Below are 20,364 nucleotides of genomic sequence, written 5' to 3' on the forward strand. Positions count from 1 at the left end.
CGATGCCGTTAAACTCAGCACGATCTTCTCCATCAAGCGGGCATTGCACGCGTGGAGATATCGGCCATTATCATTTAGATCGTGTTCCAGATTATTCTCTCATATGCCTTATTGGGCTGAGCTCTGTATGTGATCTTCGACCGAGTTCCTATCCGGGCTAGCCTCACAACTCGGATTCCCGAGCCCAAAGTGAGAGTAACCTTACTCGGACCTCCGATTCAACCTTTCCAAGCCCATAGTCGGAGTCTGCTAGGAATGCTCATCTTATACTCGGTCTCTGGTCCAACGGCTAGAGATAGGGCTCGGGTCGGCCAATCCAGGGTCGTAGTTCTTCAGATGAGAGCTCGGGTCGGCCGATGCAGGGCCATAGTTCTTCGGATGAGAACTCGGGTTGGCCGCTCCAGCGCTGTAGTTCTTCGAATGAGAACCCAAGTTGGCCGATCCAGGGCCATAGTTCTTCGGATGAGGACCCAGGTCGACCAATCTAGGGCCGTAGTTCTTCGGATGAGAACCCAAGTCAGCCGATCCAGGGCCGTAGTTCTTCGGATGGGGTCTCAGGTCGCCCGGGGAGCCTAGCCTACCTCTCTTCCAGAACCCTAGTTGTGGAACCGTAGTCTGGAGGTGTAGCCGGCCCTGATATAGCACTGTCCTTCCGTGGTTTTACTCATCGGTTCGGTTTGCCCGAGTTGGCCCTCATTGGCTCAGCCCAGATTTCCCCATATCAGAACTTAATGATTTGATTAGTGTTCAAGGATCATCATGACTATCCAAGCTTTATCCAATTAATTGGGGTCGGCTAAATATAGAACTTAATGATTAGAATAAGCTAAACTATGTTAGAACTTCCAAGATGAATCCGAACATGATGACATTGGAAAAGGATTCATGTGGCCGACCCCAATTAGTTGGGATAGGGCTTAAATGATGATGATTGATTAGAATAATGTCCAAGGATGGCTTGATGGAAAACAAACTTTTTCAACTTTTGATGCCTTATATTCAGTCTTGGAAATAATAGATCTGTAAGATATTGGAAATTTTATTACTGCATGCGCGTTTCATTAGTGAGGAGTCAGGCAAATTAATGAATTCAAAGAAGAGAAAAACAAAGATAATATAAGACACTGTATGAGACTTGGGAGGGTAGAGGCAACCTTAAGGGGAAGGTTGTTTCCATTGGGAGCAGACTGTCAGGAATTTTCTTAAGTGGAGAAATAATACTGAGGATATTTTAAAATGGAATAACTATCCGGGACTGTCATGTATCTTGAGAGATTGGTTGATTAATGAGATAAGAATAATTAGATGCATGTTGGGCTGCTATGTAAGGATTGAAATTAGTTTATTTGAATTTCAAAATCTAGATACACTCCAATTATTGGTTTATGGTTAGATTTTAGAAATAAGGGATTAGGAGAATAGTTGAAAATTGAAATTAACTTAGTAGTTTAAGGGTCCATTTGGGAGGGGATCCCGCATAATCAGGATCAAGCAGAATCCCAATTTTAGCGGGCCCCATGCCATCCACTTAGGATTCTAGATGCAGGGCCTACCAAAATCAGACTAAGGTTTAATTCCAATTTAGTAGGATCCTATAGGATCCATACCCAGATGGACCCTAAGAATATTTGTCCACTCAAAGTGGTCATTCTATCAATAAAATCTATTTTTCGCTTTATATATTGTCATGATCTTTGCTCATTGAGTGTTGACTGATATCGTCTTTCTACTACATGTTAGCTGCCCATTTGTAGGACAATGATTGGGTGGCTTCTATTTTTGATCTGCTTGATTTCTGGTCCATGGCCATCCACATTGTGGTGGACGAAATCAACAGCGTCGATTACTATACATGTGTCGTGTGTACATGTATGGAGTATGTGTTTTTGTTGGTGCTTCATGGAAAACATGGGGGTGCATATTACAGTAGTAGTAGTCCTCTTAATGTAATACATGCTAATTCAGAATTTGTGCACATGTTCGTCTAAAATTTATTTTTATGATATGGCCATTGAGAGAGGAATCTTCTAAATTTTAAAGAACACTGATCTCGTCCTTGTTGGATTAAGAATCCACGTTCTCATATCTCCTAATTTTCATTCGTTTCAATCAAGTTACTAAGATGGGAAGGACTGGATGATTATGCTTCTTTCTTCTTCTTTTTTTCTTTTTCTTTTTTCTTTTTCTTTTTTCTTTTTCTTTCTTTCCTTTTGTGTGTGTGTGTGTGTGTGTGTGAATGTAGGTTTCTATGTATTGTTTGTTTTAGAGAGATTATAACAAACTGTTTGTGTTTTAGCAGTTCATGATGAATTATGAATGGTAGAATTAAAACTCAAAGTGTTATGCCTTTAGGAATTTAACTATTGGATGAGGTAGTCGTATAGCCTATGTAGGTTGTGTTACTTGGGTAGACTTTTATGACATAGACATGCATTTGGTGGGCTTGGAATTTGAGGCAGTTTAAAATATTGCTAAAACCATTGCAATTTCTGTTGGGATATCGTTGTCTTATTTCCTTTGGAGTTTAAGGTAGTTTAGTAAGTTGCTAAATACATTGCAATACTATCAGGAAACTTAGTTTTTCTTAAAATTAGATGGTAAGGGGTACTGAAGTTTTATGTATTGAAAATGCCAGTTTGTTTTCTGATTCTCTTTAGATGAAATTATTCTGGTTCTGTCCTTCTTTCTCTCCATGGTGTTATTTCTGCTTTATTTCTGATGCTAGGTTTGGAGTCACTCATACTGAAGTATTACATAACAGCATCTGCCTTGCTGGCCGATATGTTACAGGCCACATCAGCTGATATGGCCCTTTTATCAGCCAATACAGCCTTGTAATGGCCATTTTTGTGGAAAAATATTGAATATTATTGGTAAAAATTCAAAAAATGTGAGGATCCTGTTGTATTTTAGCTCACACATGGGAGATGTACTCATTGTGCTTTTAGCTCATACCTTTCCTGTTGTATTTTTAAGGCCATGGTGGGAGATCTGAGTAGCATGCTTTGGATATTCTGCTATTTTGTTGCTTCTTATGTGGTGTACTTGCCGGTTTTGTAAATATTATATAATGGAAATGGAATTTGTATGTAATGGAAATGGAATTTGTAAATATTATATAATGGAAATGGAATTTTTATTTTGCCTGGTGTAGAGATTACAAAATTACTGCTTGGATATGCCCAAACAAACAAATAATAATAATAATAATAATTTTACTCAAAATTCCCCATTGTGCATTGAATTCGGGACATGGCACGTGTGTTGGGTACCGGATTCAGGGCATGGCAGACTTGCTCTCTCTCTCTCTCTCTCTCTCTCTCTCTCTCTCTCTCTCTCTATATATATATATATATATATATATATATATATTTGGTGGATTTGGGTGCACTAGATTAAATACAACAAAAGAAGATGGAAATAAATGGGAAAAATTGATGTTTTACTTATTATATTTTCCAAAATGGTCCTCTCTGCTTCGATTCATTGGATCCTACTAAAATTTTGTGTTTTGTTTCTCAAAATAGGCCTTGACTCGGTTTAAAATTAGTTTATAAGCTTCCTTCCTAATTGAAATTGAAGAAAGAAATGAGAAAACAAGAGAAAATTTCAAAATGGGCTCTTCATGACCTTGTTAGCCTGTAAAGGACGTATCGTCCTTATAACAGTGCTGATACGGCGCGTGTCAGTCCCTATCAGCTGATATGAGCCACTTTTTCATAACGAACCAATTCTCCCACCGTATCATGTAACAGCGGTGACAGTTTACATATTGGCTCTTATCTTTATCCTTCTATAATTTGTTTGATCTGACCGTGCATAAGGTGGGTGTCACCATGAAGATCACCTGGTGCAAAAATCAGGTCATCCACTCAGCAGGTGAGTCGCACGCCTTTGCTGAATCAGAATGTTGGTGGATATGATTTAATTTTCTGAATCAGAAAGTTGGTGGGTATGTTTAAGTCATTGCTTGTTCTCGTACACAGTCACCCAATTAGAGCGAACAAGCCTGATTTTGTGTGTCAGGTCATCTTAATGGTGGGCCTACGCTACCTTATGTTGGCGGGGATGTCCTATGCGTGTACCTTAAATCAGAATGTTGGCAAGGTTGATTTGGACCATCCACTGTTTTTTGTAGTGTGAACCATCCGATGCATGGACCAGCCTGACCTGTTTTTTTTTTTTTTTTTTTCCATGGCTCGGATGTCCTAGACCCGTAAATGTTGGCACACAAGCTGATTTGCATCTGAAAGTCACATACAGTGGGTTGTAGGTGATCATTCCCCAATTAAAACTAAATCATATCTCTTGCTGGTTTGGTGGCCAAAATCCTTTGTATTTATAATCATGATGGAACTCATATTTCGGTGTGCCTGTTGAAGCATGGTGCATTTGCTTCCTGTGTTGTATTTTGTTTTAAAATAGCATTAAAATTTGAATTTTCAAATTTTCGGTAATTTCCCTCCAATTTTGAAAAGTTGTAGTATTTTTGTGTTGTGGGTTTTGTCCCACATCGGATTTGAAAAGGTAAACTATCTTGTATATAAGATAGTATTTTTGCTTAGGGCTTGAGCCCCTTTCAGGGGGCATGTGAATTTGGTCCTATGGGGGGGCTATGCCAATAGCTCTAATCTATGCCATTAACCACACACGCGCGCGCGCGCCGAGTCCGAGTCCGAGTCCGTGCGCGACGCAACGGGACGGGCTGGGCGCGGGTGCGGTGTGTGTATACTCGCGTGGGTGTGTGTATGGGTACTCGCAGGACTGTATGTGCGGGAGTGTACTCGCACTTGCGCCTTTTCGTTTTAAACCAGAGAGATGCGTCCCTTCCGGTTGGTCGCACCTATTGGGTTTAAACCCAACGGACCTAACCTTTTGTAAAGGGTGCTTATGCACCACTTCGGAGTCTATATAAAGACTATCGATTCCAGTTTTAATATGCGAAAAAATCTTCTCTTATAAAACGCTCTCTGATATTCGGTTTTAAGCAATTTTCTACTGAGTTCATCACTGAGTCAACTCAGCACTTTCGGATTAAACTGCAAGTGGTTCGAGCCCGTGTACAGTGAGTGCACCGCTGGGACCGGGTCATAGTCGTTGTATCCTGGAGGTCGATTGCTCTGGGAACCTGTTGCACTTGGGACGCTGTCCAAGGGAAGCAAATTCGATTTCAAGCCGAGTGACTCAGTCACGCCTCGACTCATTCAATAAGTTCTTCTTTCTCAAAATTTATTTTCCTTTTTTGGTTCTGGATTTTTAATAGTCTATTTAATTCAACTAAATATTCCAACATCCTGTGCCTGAGGTTTATAGTTCCTTTCCCCTGCATGTAGTGTGTTCTTCGAGTGTAGACGTGGACCATATTGTGTCTTTTAGCCTCAGTTATGAGCCAATTAACCAAGGGTTCATGTTGAAGTATATGACTGACTCTTAAGCTGTAACATGTGAGGTTTTCTCAACCTATGCATATCTATGAAACCAATGGATGGCTAACAGAAATTGCGGCGAATGGATGGATGTTTATACTATAGTTGCAATATCTTGTTCTTGGCATCCTGTCTATGAGCATTGTTATTGTTAGTTTATGTTGTTTCTTTTTTCTCTTTTGCTATATATTGTATGTGGTGCTCCCTCAGAACACTATACATTTTCTTGTATTAGGGTTTGCTTATGTTTTAATAAAAAAATTCTCAATTTCCCAAAAATTTCTTCTCTTCTACATGGTATCAAAGCTAGGGTTTCCTTGACCCGCGTGTATACTCTAACGATGATTAGTTGGCATTAGAGTACCTAGATATGCATTACGGGTACCTGTGTCTGGCTTCTCATGTCCGAGTATTAATGAGTATTTTGCCAGACAACTTACGGCTGTAGTTTCTTGTTTCTGGCATAGTGGTCAGAATGAATTTTTACCTTTGTACGAGTAGCACTCTGAAACTGATTTTTAGAAAACAGGACTATTACTTCTCTTAAGAGCCAATTGGACTTCCTTTTTCATGATTTGAAATATTCATCAGATTAATTTTGAAGTGTTACATCCATGCATCTCACTCTTTTTCCCTTTTTTATTTTTTTGGTTTTTGGATCTAGCATCATTGTCGCAGATGTGGAGGCTTGTTTTGCAACAGTTGCACCCAGCAGAGAATGGTTTTACGTGGGCAAGGTGATTCACCAGTGCGGATATGCGACCCTTGCAAGAAACTAGAGGAAGTGGCATGCTTTGAGTTGCGTTATGGAAACAAAAATAAAGCTGGCAAAGGTCTGTATGTTTTCATGGTACAACTAGCACCAATATATGCATGCCAAATAGAATTTCTATCACAATCTGCCTTGGATTGTTTTCCGTTGCCAGACCGTTTTAGATTTTACCCTTTTTAACTTATTCCATCAAAGCATCTTATCCTTCCTAGAAATTTGTGGTCCTAAATCCCAAACGCAGGAGTACTCGGTTGTTTTTTATTCTCATATGGTCACATAGGTTTCATATAGGATCCCATATACACACAGAAATACAGCAAAGGCAATGGATGTGAACATTCGCATAGAGGCCCATCTCTCCCATTTATGTGTCACTGGTGTCGGAAATGTGAGCTGTGCAAAAGGTGGACCAAGCCATGAAGTTCTCCTGGGGAAAAAAAATTAGGCCTGTCTACCCATAAGCCAGCTGCACTATCAGAATCTGTGGATAGCCGATCATCTGACCCGTGTATAGGTGCGGCCCACCTAATGAGTGAATGGCTCTGATTTTACAGTCAGGTGATCTTCGTGGTGTGATGCATCCTTCACAAGATTCAGATGCCCTATTTGCATTACAAGTTGGCGGGAAAAATGGGGCTGCTTGTACAATATGGTTTGGGAAGTCTCCTGTTACATCTACTTTTGCAATTCCTGGCAATTATCTCGTGGCATTAACATAGTTGATGACATACCATAACTGTACCATAGTCCTACATTTCCAAACATGTAGCGTTCTATCCTGTATTTCTATTGATATCCGTAGCTGGTCATTATGGGTGTGACATTGGCAGTTTCAAATGATGATTTCTAGGTGTTCTGCTTCAATATGTTGTGTCGTGCAAACTGTTTATTCCATCAAGAGCTCAGAACCTTGATTGTCCTTTTGTTCAGACATGGTATGTTTCACACATTCTGCTAACCCCTTGTTTGGAGTGGTAGCTGACTACCCTGATAGGTTATTAACATTATATAAAGTTACTACTGTAATCGTCAGGTATTGGCATTATCCATATAATCTATGGTATATGGACCAATCAGGGTACCCATGTCAAATATGGCACAACATGGTATTGATTTGGGATCTGTGTCAGATGTGGCTGAGTTGTCCCCAAATGTTTTATATCAAAAGTATCCAAAAAAAAAAAAGGGATTACAAAACTAAAATTTAAGGGGTTTTTGAAAGAAAAATATTAAGCTCACATATAATCACATTGTTAATTCATGATGATCGTAAATACCTACATTCTGTTAGTCTTTTCTAACGTGTGTTTAACTTGTGTCATATTTTAAAAAGGACGACATTACCCACTGTCTCTCTCTCTCTGCAACTCAAACAAAAAAACTGCTCTCTCTCTCTCTCTCTCTCTCTCTCTCTCCACATACACGCATGCGCTCGCACACACACACACACATGCGTGCGCACACGCACACGCACACACACAGAGGAAGAATAGAAGGAAGAAAAAGAACAAAGAGAAGAAGAATAAGAAAAAAAGTAATGTTTAAATGCAAGGGATTTTTTCTCTTCTTGTTTATGGTTTTATTTTTTGTTCTCTCTCCCACTAGATTTGTGGAGTCCATCCACACAATCCTCACTGTCAATCTGATAGAATCAACTAGTATGAAAATCTGGGTTTTGTTCATCTAGGTTGAGTCCTCGTATCAACGAGAAATGATTTAGTGAGAAAGCCGTTGATCTTTGGTCCCATGGAGGATGAACCATGTACCAAAACCTCCAAGATTGGAGAATCCTAGCCATCCATATTTTGGTTTTCTCAGTAGAATGAGGACAATTTTATAAATTTTTTTTAACCCATAAATTGACGGGTTTATGTTTGTCAAACAAAGAAGAATTGTGTTATGTTTCATGTGGGCATTCTCGTCATTTTGTAATGGTTGCTTACAAAAGTTGTGAAAGACTAATGGAATGTGGGCATTTGCAATAACGGCTAATTAACACTATGGTTATTGGCAAACTCAATATTCTTATGTGGGTATTTGCAAATACCCTATAATGGACGTATGAATATGAAAAAACCCCAAAAATTAATGAATAAATGTGATAAATTTGTGTTAATCATAAGAATACGAAAGCATTGAATATATAGTCATATCCACATGCCTGAGATTTGTGGTTCAAGCAAGTTCCACACCCAGAATCATACCTAGACCCGGCATCTACGTCCATACCCCATAACCGGACCAACATAGCATATGATGGATACTTTTAGTTTCTCTAAATATAAGTCACATCCATCCAAAGAAGGTTCACTACAAGAAAGTAGGCCTTCAGCCTCATTTTTTTAGCCTCGGTTCAAAAAAAGGAGGCTAAATATGGTTTTTAGCCTCAGTTGTAAAGGAACTGAGGTTAAAAATTCACTTTTTGCCTCGGTTGATGAGAAACTGAGGTCAAAACTCTTCCCTATTGCCTCGGTTGGTGAGAAACTGAGGCTAAAAGTCTGCCCTTTTGTCTCGGTTGGTGAGCAACTGAGACCAAAAGTCTACCCTTTTTGCCTCGATTGTTGAGAACTGAGGCCAAAAGTCTGCCATTTTTCCTCAGTTGGTGAGTAACTGAGGCCAAAAGTCTACCCTTTTGTCTCGGTTGGTGAGCAACTGACGTTAAAAGTCTGCCCTTTTGCCTCGGTTGTTGAGAACTGAGGCCAAAAGTCTGCCCTTTTGGCTCGGTTGATGAGAAATTGAGCCAAAAGTCTGCTCTTTTGCCTCGGTTGGTGAGAAACTGAAGCCAAAAGTCTGCCCTTTTGCCTCGGTTGGTGAGCAACCGAGGCTAAAAGTCTGCCTTTTTGCCTCGGTTGTTGAGAAACTGAGGCTAAAAGTCTGCCCTTTTGCCTCGGTTGGTGAGAAACTGAGGCTAAAAGTCTGTCATTTTGCCTCGGTTGGTGAGCAACTGAGGCTAAAAGTCTGCCCTTTTGCCTCGGTTGGTGAGCAACTGAGGTTAAAAGTCTGCCCTTTTGCCTCAATTGGTGAGAAACTGAGGCCAAAAGTCTACCATTTTGCCTCGGTTGGTGAGCAACTAAAGCTAAAAGTATGTCATTTTGCTTCGGTTATTGAAAACTGAGGCCAAAAGCATACCTTTTTGCCTCAGTTATTGAAAACTAAGGCCAAAAGTCTACCCTTTTGTCTGGCCAAAAGTCAGCAATTTTTGCCTCGATTGGTGAGAAACTGAGGCCAAAAGTTTGCCCTTTTGCCTCAGTTGGTGAGCAACCGAGGCTAAAACTCTGCCCTTTTGCCTCTGTTGGTGAACAACTGAAGCCAAATATCTACCCTTTTGCCTCGGTTGGTGAGTAACTGAGGCCAAAAGTCTATCATTTTGCCTCGGTTGGTTAGTAACCGAGGCTAAAAGTCTGTCCATCATTTTTGGAAACTCATTTATGGAAGTGGGCCGAAAAATTATTTCACGAAGACGTCTATCATTGAAGCCTTCTTGAGGCTACCGAACTCATCACGGTGGACCACGGTAAGATTTCAAAGGTAAATGGTCCCATCATCACTAATCCATGTATTATGACCCATTAGAGTGTTGAATCAGCTTACTATTTTGGGTCCCATTCTAAAATAATATGTCATAAGAGATGGATGGAGCGGATGCCATGTCATGATGGGCCCTACTGAGCTCTTTGCTTCATGGGCCGGCCAAGCCTTTTTGCCTCGGTTAGTGAATACTGAGGCCAATATCACAAAGTAGCAAGGGTAATTTCGACTTTCTAGAGTTATAGTGGCATTTTCGTTATTTTCGGTAAAGTCCAGCTACAAAAGCAAGCCCCCATTCCTCCCACTGGCTTTTCGGCCAAAAGATCTCTTAGCGAGTCCAAGCAAGTCTCATAAAACCCTCATTTCTCTTGATTTTTGCTCGGAAATCGCCATTTCTTTCTTCAGTTCCAACCATTTCGTCGATTGATGGCAAAAGGAGCTTCGGAATTCTCGTTTATCAGACGTGCAGGTCGGTATTGCTCTTGTTCCCGCATTTTCTCGTTAAATCTCGTCGAAGATCGGATGTTCTAGCTCTCAATTTCATTTTTCGTGATTTTTTTGGAATTTCTTTGCTGTTTTCTGTTTTTTCTCGATCGAGAACCCTAGATCATCTGGTTTAGAGAGGAATGTAGAGATTTTTCCTTTGTTTTTTGTGGAATTCTGTCAGATTCCCATAAAGAAGACCTTTATGATTTCCTTGTTTGCAGATTTTGATTCTTTTCGCAAGTTTTCAAGCTGCTAGAAGACCTTATCATTCAGATCTAGATCCAAATCCATTCTCTCTCTCTCTCTCTCTCTCTCTCTCTCTCTCTCTCTCTCTCTCTCTCTCTCGATTGGAAGAAGGAGAGCTGCTAGAAGACCTCCTTATCATTCAGATTCAGATCCAGATCCAAATCAGTTCAAGGTAAGCTTAATTCTTTTCATTTCGCTCCTTCCGCTCCTTTTCTCTCGATCTCAAATTTGATCAGATTAGGAGAATAGAGAAAGATCTGTTATGTATTATGTTTTTTAGGAGCATGCACTTCTTGCATACCACTTCCCTCTGCTAGCAGAAAATAATCCTCATTGGAGATGGATGTGATTCATCTTCAATTTAGATAATTTTGCATTTGGGAGCGGTTGTGGATAACTAGCCGTAGCATGACAGGAGTGATCTATTTTTAATTAACATTGTAGATCTTAGATTTATCTATCTTCCCAGCTGTTTTTTTCCCCGGTTTTCTTCCTAGAGTTGTGCCAAATTTCTAGTTGTTGTGCTGCTCTGCAAATTGAAATCTTCCATTTCCTTACTGTTTTGACTCTGTTTTTTGGTGATATGTTTTATTTTTGTATTATTTTTGTCTGTTTCCATATCTATCTATCTATACATACAAACACACCTACCCAACTCATGCCATGCATAAATATACACGATACAGACACATTTTGGTGATGTGATTTATTTTTGTATTATTTGTCTAATCTTCAGAACATTAGGACTGTCGAGCTTGATGGGAAGACAATCAAGCTGCAGATTGTGAGTAATTTGGGAATATCCATTTGAATTTCTGCTATTTGTATGATTTTATTTCACTCTTGAATGTTTAAGTTATTGGGTTTTCTTGATGCCAATATATTTGCTTTGGTAAATCTAACTGAATTCCAATGGATGAATGCCAATAAAATCAACCGCAGTCCATAACCAAATGGTTCTCTAGTTTTCGAATGTTAGATTGTACCATCAGAAGTAGAAACCAGGTTGGAGGGGTACTGGTGAATTACAGGAGGTTGAAAAAAGAGTTCTTGTGTCAAAGGGAGAAGGTGTGAAAACAGTTGCTACCAGGAAGTGTTGGATTCTCTATGGTAGAATTGCAGTGTTTTACTCATCGCCAAATATACCGCTTGCTGATGTCCACTGGCCTACAGGGTTCCCGTACATGTGGGGCCATATATCTAGCATCCAACCATTGATTTAATTGTCCCTAACATGGATGGGTGACGAGGACTTCCTGATTTGTGGTTAAAATCCATATAAATTTTTTTTTTTTGAAGGATGCAACAAACTTATTAGGGCCAAAAAGAGCAAAACAACAAAAAGTAGAAATAGGGTGGAAACAAAAACAGAAAAGAAGAAAACCAAGAAAAAAGAAAATATAGAGCAACCCCCCAACAAGACACCCAAACCTGGAGCTCAGGTTGACACTTTAAAATATACAAAAAGACCTAAGTTAAGACACTACCAAGTGAACGACACTGATTGTAGAAGCAACAGTTGTTTCTTTCCAACCAAAGTGACCAAACACTTGCAAACAGGGCCAATCTCCATGTAGGGTGACTGAGAGATCCACCACCTAAGTCTTGCAAAATACTGAATTGGGCCTTGATAGAGATAGGCATACCACAACAGATGCTTGTGGATTGAAGAATAGCAGACCACACCACCTTTGCAAAAGAGCAATGGATGAACAAATGGTCAATTGACTCCTCGGCATCCATACGCAATAAGCACACATTAGGGAGGATCATTGACCTCTTTCGAAGATTTTCTGTAGTGAGAATACCATATCGCCCTGCTAGCCAGGCAAATTCTGGAATATTTGGAGGAGCTCCATACTTCCAAATAGGCATTGTGAAGAAGTACAACAATGGTTCAATTTTTAAAAAAAATAAAAAAAATTAAAGGGTTTGAAATCTTCAAAATCTGGGCATTTTCTGGAAATTCTGAATCGAAGGTGAGGCCTATTAGATCAATGGCCTTCATCACCTAACTATTGTCCCATATTTACATGATCATGCATGTCAGCAAACTGCATCTTTGCTGATGAGAAAGATCCTATTATTCCTCTTCTGTGTTAAGACTTGTGTCCATGGAGATTTGCTATCCCTGCACACCCCTCTCCACAGTCCACACAGACCTTTTCACATGGCATATGTGCCAACATGGCCCATTTGTGGGATATCTGAACCATGCATGATGTGGGCCTTACCATGCGGATGACCTGGTGCAGAAATCAGGCCTGCCAACTTATGAGGCAGGCCAAGTGCGAATGTTGGGTGTGCTGACTTTTGTAAAGTTTCTTTAGACCATCTATTATTTTTGTTTAGGGGACACCCAAGTCATGCATAATATTTCTCAATTAGTTTTGATTAAATAATTGTTTGATTTTATCTGAATTTTGCTGCATCTGAATTGGCATTAATCAATCCTATTTTACCTTTGATTTGTCATAGGAAAAATCAGTGAACTGGAATTATCAAATGATAATGCTGAGAGTTCGGCGGATTTTTGTTCCGTAGACTCGGACTGGTCTTCTCCTGATAAAAGATCCATTTCATCAACTAATGGTTATAAGGTGAACTCCCAAGGAAGCTCAACAAGAACTCCAAATTCTGAGTCGTCTACAAGGTGGAGGCATACCCGCAATTTCTCACCTGCTGCAAGCAGCCAATATTCGGTTTCTGAACAATATCTTGGAGATGATTTCAGTGAGGGATCATCAGCAGACAGTCAATTAGCTCATCATTCGGAAGTGCAAAATGGATCCAGTTTGACAAGAGAAGAGAGGGAACAGATTCGTTTTTCACAAGTTAGAAGGAAAAAGGATTTTATTTTCATTGAGAGGATAAATGGGAAGCCAGTTAACACTCTGCAGGGGCTTGAGCTTCACACCTGTGTTTTTAGTGAAGTTGAACAAAAGAAGATTGTCAATTATGTTTACAACCTTCAGCAGATGGGGCGGGAGGGGCAGCTTCGAGGTACGTATGGTTTTGCTGCTTATTCTCGAATAGTTTGTTTGTTATTTATGGGTCTTTTTGGAAATTTCTCACATGGATCTGCAGTTTATTTTCTCTGATGTACATCTCATTTTGTCATATTCAAAGGGATGTTTTTAGATATTGTGTTGAGTTTGAATAAAAGCTTACATATACTTTTGAGGATATAAGCAAATGTGTCTAGGTCCAGGATCAACCACATACTGAAATGGTAGTTTGTGTGTACTTGAATGTAAGATTGTTGAAACTAGAAATTGACAAGATTTGGGTATCTATCATTTGTTTCTGGTACGTGCATTAAGGGTTGAATGAGTCGTTCTGAGTCTCTGGGTCTTGAAACCATGGTGGAGAACTTGAGCCTACTGTGATACTGTTTGCATTAAGTAAAACAACTTGCCTCTGTTTAAGATCAAATGATTGGCTGGCTTGCCAAACATTTGTCTGGTAAACAAAACGATTGACAATCAAGGAGGGGAAGGGAAATGAGAGGCCACATTGTTTGAATCCAAAATTTCAAAATAATGGAATTTAGGGGGGGTTGGTTTAATCCCTTAAACTCATACTGAGAGAGCGTGAAGTTCAAACTAGTGCACTGCATGTTAGTGTTTTGTTTGTAAATGCTAATTTTATATTATAAATACAGTTTTTTTTTTTTTTTGGCAACACTATTATAGCATAATTATTAAATGCCAAGTTGAGCATCTAAAGTCTCATCTGAGTGAGTCTTCAGTTGGTTTTTAAACTATGCTGCTAACTTGCTCCTTGTGCTGCCTTGAATTGGTTTGATATATGCCTTCTATTTCGTCCGGCCTTTCTGCACTGTCTCATTCTTGACCCAGTGCAATATACTGTTTGGTTCTAACCTGAAAATAGCAGGGCCCGGAGAATTCTCAGGTCCTGTTTCGATACCTCTGCCTGTTGGGTATGCATTCGCACCTCTTCTCCTGAAATATACCATACTTCATGAGAATGTAATGATTGAAAATGGGAATGTGTTTCTAACGTGACTTATCATGGCTTCCTTTTATGTTGGTTTTTTCCCCTTTTCTTTGAGCTAACATATGCCACATGCAGAATGCTGAGTGCCTGAGTACCAAGTGCCAAATGCAGCTAGAGTATTAAAAGGAGGATTTCAAATCCTTGGATATGTTGGGTTTTGCACATGGATACGTTAATCAAAGACAGGTAATTATGCATATGCTGACATATTGGGCTCTTCCAGAAAAAGAGGCTCTTCCAACAAGTGTACTAGTGAATTGGGTAGCAATGAATTTAAATTTCTTTTAATTGTTCTGAATGATATAAATATATGTTGTTTCAAATAAAAAACTCTTCAAGTCCATGTTGTTTCTTGATAAGGCATCGGGTTTGAATTTAGTCTTTCATTGTGTTTTGATTTTCTGAATCATTGACTTCAGTGTCTGTAGTATCTTCATATCATCCTCCTTGCAATTCTAAAGGCTTTTGGTGCAGGATATGACGTTTACCTTGTTGGAGGCTGTGTGCGGGATCTCATTTTGAAACGAACTCCAAAAGACTTTGTTCTTTTTCGATATGGTAGCTATAGTTGGTGCAATAAATGACCTGATGAGATACTTGGGCAAATGCTTCCTGTGCTCCGTTGGATTACCAAAATTGGGAGATGCCATAAATGAGCAAAGGGTTGCTCTGCATTCTTCTCTAGAGAAGTGCCTTGTACAGCTAGCAAATAAGGTGTGTTAATCCTCTCTACTCTCCATATAGAGATGCTACCTCATTCAAGTCTTCGCTTCTATAAAGTTGGTCATTTAATTTCTGTATCTATAGAAGTACCTATCACCACATGCATCAACTGTGAACTACCGCCATTAGCAACAAGATGGGTTGTTGCACATGTGGCACATTGCAAATGCACAATGCTTTAAGATGGATGGTGGTACATGTTGCATGTGTGGCACATTGGCACATAAGAAATGGACAGTTGCAAACGTGGGCACTTGGAGATGGCTGTTGGCACACGTGGCTATGGGGAAGTTTGTGGAAAGGGTTGTTTCCTCTCCTTTTCCCCAATTTCATGGAAATTATGTTTCGTAAGTATGAGCAAGGAAATGAAAATGGTGCACTTTCCAGGAATTGGAGGGAAATGGAAATGGCGTTTACAAGTAATTTACAAATAACAAACGATATTCCAGCATATCCAAACAGGCCCTTAGAAACTCGCACCATCGGATTGGTTAGTTCTGAGATGATTTTTGTAGTTGGCATAAATTTGGATTATGGAAGTTGTATTCAATCTTTTAGAAGTTAATTCATTCTGGTTCTAAACTGTGCATCGATTTAGAAGTTCTACAAGAAAAAAAAATGTGGGAAATGGTCTTAATATTAGCTATCCATATATTAATGTGAGAACCGGAGATTTATATAATCAAAGATGTTGTTGTTTGGACTACATTATTGGAAATATAACTTTGTTTGCAGGCTCAAACAGCATATGCGTATCCACATCCCTATTATGCCGGCATGATGGCAGCTTACGGTGGACAAGCTCCAGTACGTCACTCATCTACAATGCCATGTTTTAATATTATTTTCTGTCATTTCCTCCAGTTCTAGACCTATACAGACGTGTGCCATTGATCATGAAATTGGTGCTTTGTTTTTAATATGAATTTGGTGTTTCTTCACTCATGACTGGTTTCAGATCCCCCCTCATTTGTTCGGGATGCAGCAAGCTGGGGTGCCATTGCCATCAGATGCAATTGAAGAGCCTGTGTATGTCAATGCAAAGCAATATCACGGTATCTTGCGGCGTCGGCAGTTGCGTGCAAAAGCTGAATCAGAAAATAAATCACTCAAGAACAGAAAGGTACATTTCCTGTACAAACTTCTCCTTTTTTGTGAGTTCCTTATAAAGAGCAATGCTGTTTCCAATTGGTCCATCTTTAAGCGCCAAAAACCTGTCTTCTACATGCCGACATGTAACACATCCAAGATCATCCACTTTGAGATGTAGTCATAGGAGGTCACGCTCTATACCTAAAGACAACCATTCAAAGATCTCTATAGTTACAAAAGACCATCCCTAAACCATTTTCTAATAAAAGGCACCTCTCGGAAACCAAAAGTTGTTTTTTTTTTTTTCCTCAAACCAAACCTTTAGTGGTCAAACAAAGATAAAAGAGAAAAACAGTTTTTGTCTTGATTTCCTCAATCTTTGATGGATGAAGGGCAGTTTTGATATTGTCAGTGATCAACAGAGTAGGTTTCGGAGGATTCTCAATACCAATCTGTACCCAGCTAATATGTTTGTGTATGTTTTCCTTTCCTTGGAATCCATTTATACATCTGTTGCCTTTAAAAAAAATTAAAAAAATAAAAAATAAAAAAACTTGGATGAAGGGATTTCAATACCAACCTCTAGCCAGCTTTAAATTGTGGGACAGGAGTCACAGGACTATGATGATGATTTTTTGCTTTTTGGTTAGAACAATCGGTTGGATACAAATTAAGGGTACGATCACAGAGGACCTGGACTATCAACAACCACAGGATATGTAGTATACTCCAGGTTTCACTTTGTGCAACTGATACCCATGTTTCAGTGATCCAAATCATGGATATGTCATTGGCAGTTTCAAGTTATTTTTTTAAAATCTTTTTCTTTTCTTTTGTTTTTGTTGATTGGCAGGTAAGCAAGGTTCAAATCTGAGACCTCAATGTTGAAATGCACCCTGTCTACCATTGATCTACTGGCTCAAATTCTTGCAGTTTTGCTACCATCTATTTTTTATTTTCCTTTTTTATTTTCTTGCTGGTAAGATCTTTTTTCTGATTGTTGTGGATGCTTATATTCCTTCTTGTGGCAGGTTCAGCTGCACAGTATCGTTCCTTGGTAGTTAGCTAATTTGAATCTGCAACAATAAGTTGCTGGAAATAGCTGCTATGTTGATGTTGAATTCATCGATCCTGTGATTATGGCTGTTGGCAGAGGAAAGCTTCCACTGCCGATGACGCACCAGATCTCTCCCAACTACAGCTCCATCATGTTGGTTGATTTCTCTGAGATGGACCAGAGGCTTCAGTTGTTGCAGTCAAGATCTAGCAATCTGAAGTAGAATCTAGTGATGACGGTTGATCAAAGCTTCAGTTGTTGAATTCTTTTTCTTTTCTTTTTTTTTCCAGATTTCTATTCCAAATAGAAACTAAAATTTCAATTTGAAAAGTCGGTGTGATTCTCATATTTTTCTCCATGAGTTGTTACCTTATGAGAACAAAAATGCAAGCCATTTGATCAATGGCCATTGAATATGCATAGGTTTATGAATGGGTTAAAATAAATGATTTAGGCTCGATTATTGATAAATGATGTTAGAAATTGATTTTAGCCTCAATTGATGTCAACAAAGGCTAAATCTATCTTTAATCTCAGTTTTGCCTTAGTTACCTAAACTGAGACTATAACTCCTATGGCTAAAGGCTTTAGCCTCGGTTGTTGAGAACCGAGGTTAAAAATAGATTTAGCTTCGGTTGGAGGCAATTGAGGTTAAAATTTGGATTTAGTCTCAGTTGAAAATAATGGAGGCTAAAATTTTGATTTGGCCTCATTTCGAGAAAATTGAAGCTAAAAAGGATTTTAGCCTCACTTGAAGAACTGAGGCTATAAAAGTCAATTTAGCCTCGGTTGCTAAAATTGAGGCTAAAGCCTTTAGCCACCGGGGTTTCAACCCCGGTTTGGATAACCGAGGCAAAACTGAGGCTAAAGGCTTTAGCCTCAGTTTTTAACCTATTTAGCTACAGTTTTGAACCGAGGCTAAAACCCCTTTTTCTTGTAGTGGTTTTTAGCTTACGAATAGGCATTGATGGAGGAGAGAAGGGGTCCGAATGATTGTGCATCGGGCAATTTCATCATGGCACCACCTCCAGTGGCTCCCCTATTTACAATATCAGTGTGTTAAATAGCAAATAGCATGCAGCAAAGTGTTCACCCCTTTGAAGTGTGAGGCGTAAGCTAGTAGCATGTGGCATAAGCTACACGTAGATTTTTAATTAAAGTTGCCGTTGGTTGCACCAATTCATGAGATTTTGCACCAAATTAGACTGATTATAATGAAATTTAACAAAATTTCATGATACTTGGTGCAATTAAAGGCAACCTAAAGTAATAGGAAAAGGCAATGATTAAGTATAAAGGTAAAGAAAGAGCAATGAGGCTGATTTAATACTGTTACTTGTATTATTTTACTAAAAGCATTGAAAAGGTTTAGTAATTTTTTATCGAAAATAGAAAAATGTAACAAATCACTGAAAACATTAATTGATTTTAATGTTGTAGCGAAAAATAACTTGCAATGTGAGCTACATAGAGTGTAGCGTGGAGTGTATGCAAATTATTGTGTAGCGTAGGCTACATGCAACTTCAGCTATTTTGACAAGCTATGTGGTGTTGGGGCTAACCTACGGTACGCAGTGTAAGCTACACAGTACGTAACTTAGCTATTTAAAACATTGTACAATATATAAGAACAAACAGGGGAGTGAGCCTTTGAGTAGAAATTTGCTTGTTGGGAATTTTAGGATTCTTGTTTCCTTTTTAAAAGGAATATTAGGACTTAGTTGCATGATCCTTCTAACCGGGTGTTGCTCCCACTTCAAATCACGCTTTAGACTCCTGCCCCCGCTCCTACTTCCATGCCATTTATACTTGCCAATGTTATGAAAAAAAACTTCCTCACTCCCTCATCAAATATGTTGCTGCTGCACTTCACAGTTTGTTCAATTATCTATTTAGGATGGGTTTTCCATTATGCTTGTTTCAAATTTTCTTTAGGGCCTGTTTGGAATCATAGGAAAAATGGATGAAAGGATGTTTCTTGAAAAATACTATTTACAAGAAACTATTGGAAGGAGAAGTTGTTTCCCTTAATTGTTCTTCAATAAGATTTTCTTGAAAACTTTTCCTCCATTTCCAAATCCGTTCGCAAGAAAGTAAATTTTCGTGAAAATATTACTTGAAGATGTAAGTTACTAAGGTGGCACATGTGGCATGGAAGATTGTGGCATATATCACATTGTCATATGTGGGCTTCTTAAAGATGGACAGTTGAACGTGTTGCACATGAGGGTGCTTGAAGATGCTTGGTGGCACATGTTGCACATGTCGCACTTTGGCACACTGGTACATGTGGAGCAATTGAAGATGGATGACAACACATGTATTGGCACAGTACCACAGGGCACATTAGCATAGGTTGTGGCGCTTGATGATGATGGTGGCACATGTGGCACACTAGGGCGTGGGACACATTGACAGATGGGGCACTTGAAGGTGGATGGTGGTATATGTGGCACATTGGCACATGTATGGCACTTTAAGATGGATGCATGTGGCACATATGGCGCATTGGCACATTTATGCACTTGAACATGGATGGTGGCTTATGATGCATATGTCGCACATTGGAACATGCATGCGTTTGGAGATAGATGGTGGACAAGGTTGCACATGTGGCACATGGGCACTTGTTGGGCACTTGAAGTGGACAGTTTGCATATTGGGGCACTTGAAGATGGTCAACAGTACATGTGGCTATGATGTGGGGGCACTTCGTAGAGAGAGGGGGGTCACTTTCTCTCCTTGCCAATTTCTTTGGAAATTAAGTTTCTTAAGCATGGGAAGGAAATGAAAAGGGGCATTTCTTTTTTCAAGAAATGTGAGGGAAAGGGAAATGACATTTCTTGTAAGTTACAAATCAAACGTTGGAAATTTTATTTACATGTGAACACAACGTTCTTCAGGAAATGCATATGAACTAGCTTTGATCATCTTGAGACCATGAGCCTTTCGTCAATGTAGCATATACAGATCATCTTGCAGAGTTTTCAGGCAAGTATTTTTGCAGAATGTAA

General features: G+C 39.3%; 2 protein-coding genes across 2 annotated transcripts in view; both read left to right on the plus strand.

The window, feature by feature from the left end:
- Positions 1-20,364, plus strand: part of LOC131246269 (uncharacterized) — a 50,511-nt gene that overhangs the window by 17,786 nt on the left and 12,361 nt on the right. Inside the window, exon 3 of the mRNA XM_058246209.1 lies at positions 6,091-6,259. Within this exon, the coding sequence (XP_058102192.1) occupies positions 6,091-6,259 (169 nt within the window). The remainder of the gene's footprint in view (positions 1-6,090; positions 6,260-20,364) is intronic.
- On the plus strand, positions 15,854-16,559 carry LOC131248776 (nuclear transcription factor Y subunit A-1-like). Its single transcript, XM_058249234.1, has 2 exons — positions 15,854-16,008; positions 16,160-16,559. The coding sequence occupies exons 1-2, from the start codon at positions 15,979-15,981 to the stop codon at positions 16,469-16,471; spliced, it is 342 nt and encodes a 113-aa protein (XP_058105217.1). The 5' UTR covers positions 15,854-15,978; the 3' UTR covers positions 16,472-16,559.

The sequence above is a fragment of the Magnolia sinica genome, chromosome 1 (genome assembly GCF_029962835.1).
Source record: "Magnolia sinica isolate HGM2019 chromosome 1, MsV1, whole genome shotgun sequence".
Lineage (NCBI taxonomy): Eukaryota > Viridiplantae > Streptophyta > Magnoliopsida > Magnoliales > Magnoliaceae > Magnolia > Magnolia sinica.

Bases quoted from the DNA above. Each gene is read 5' to 3' on its own strand.
- LOC131248776 (XM_058249234.1), top strand. From the start codon at position 15,979: ATGATGGCAGCTTACGGTGGACAAGCTCCA. The intron at 16,009-16,159 runs GTACGTCACTCA...GACTGGTTTCAG, and splicing joins CTTACGGTGGACAAGCTCCA to ATCCCCCCTCATTTGTTCGG.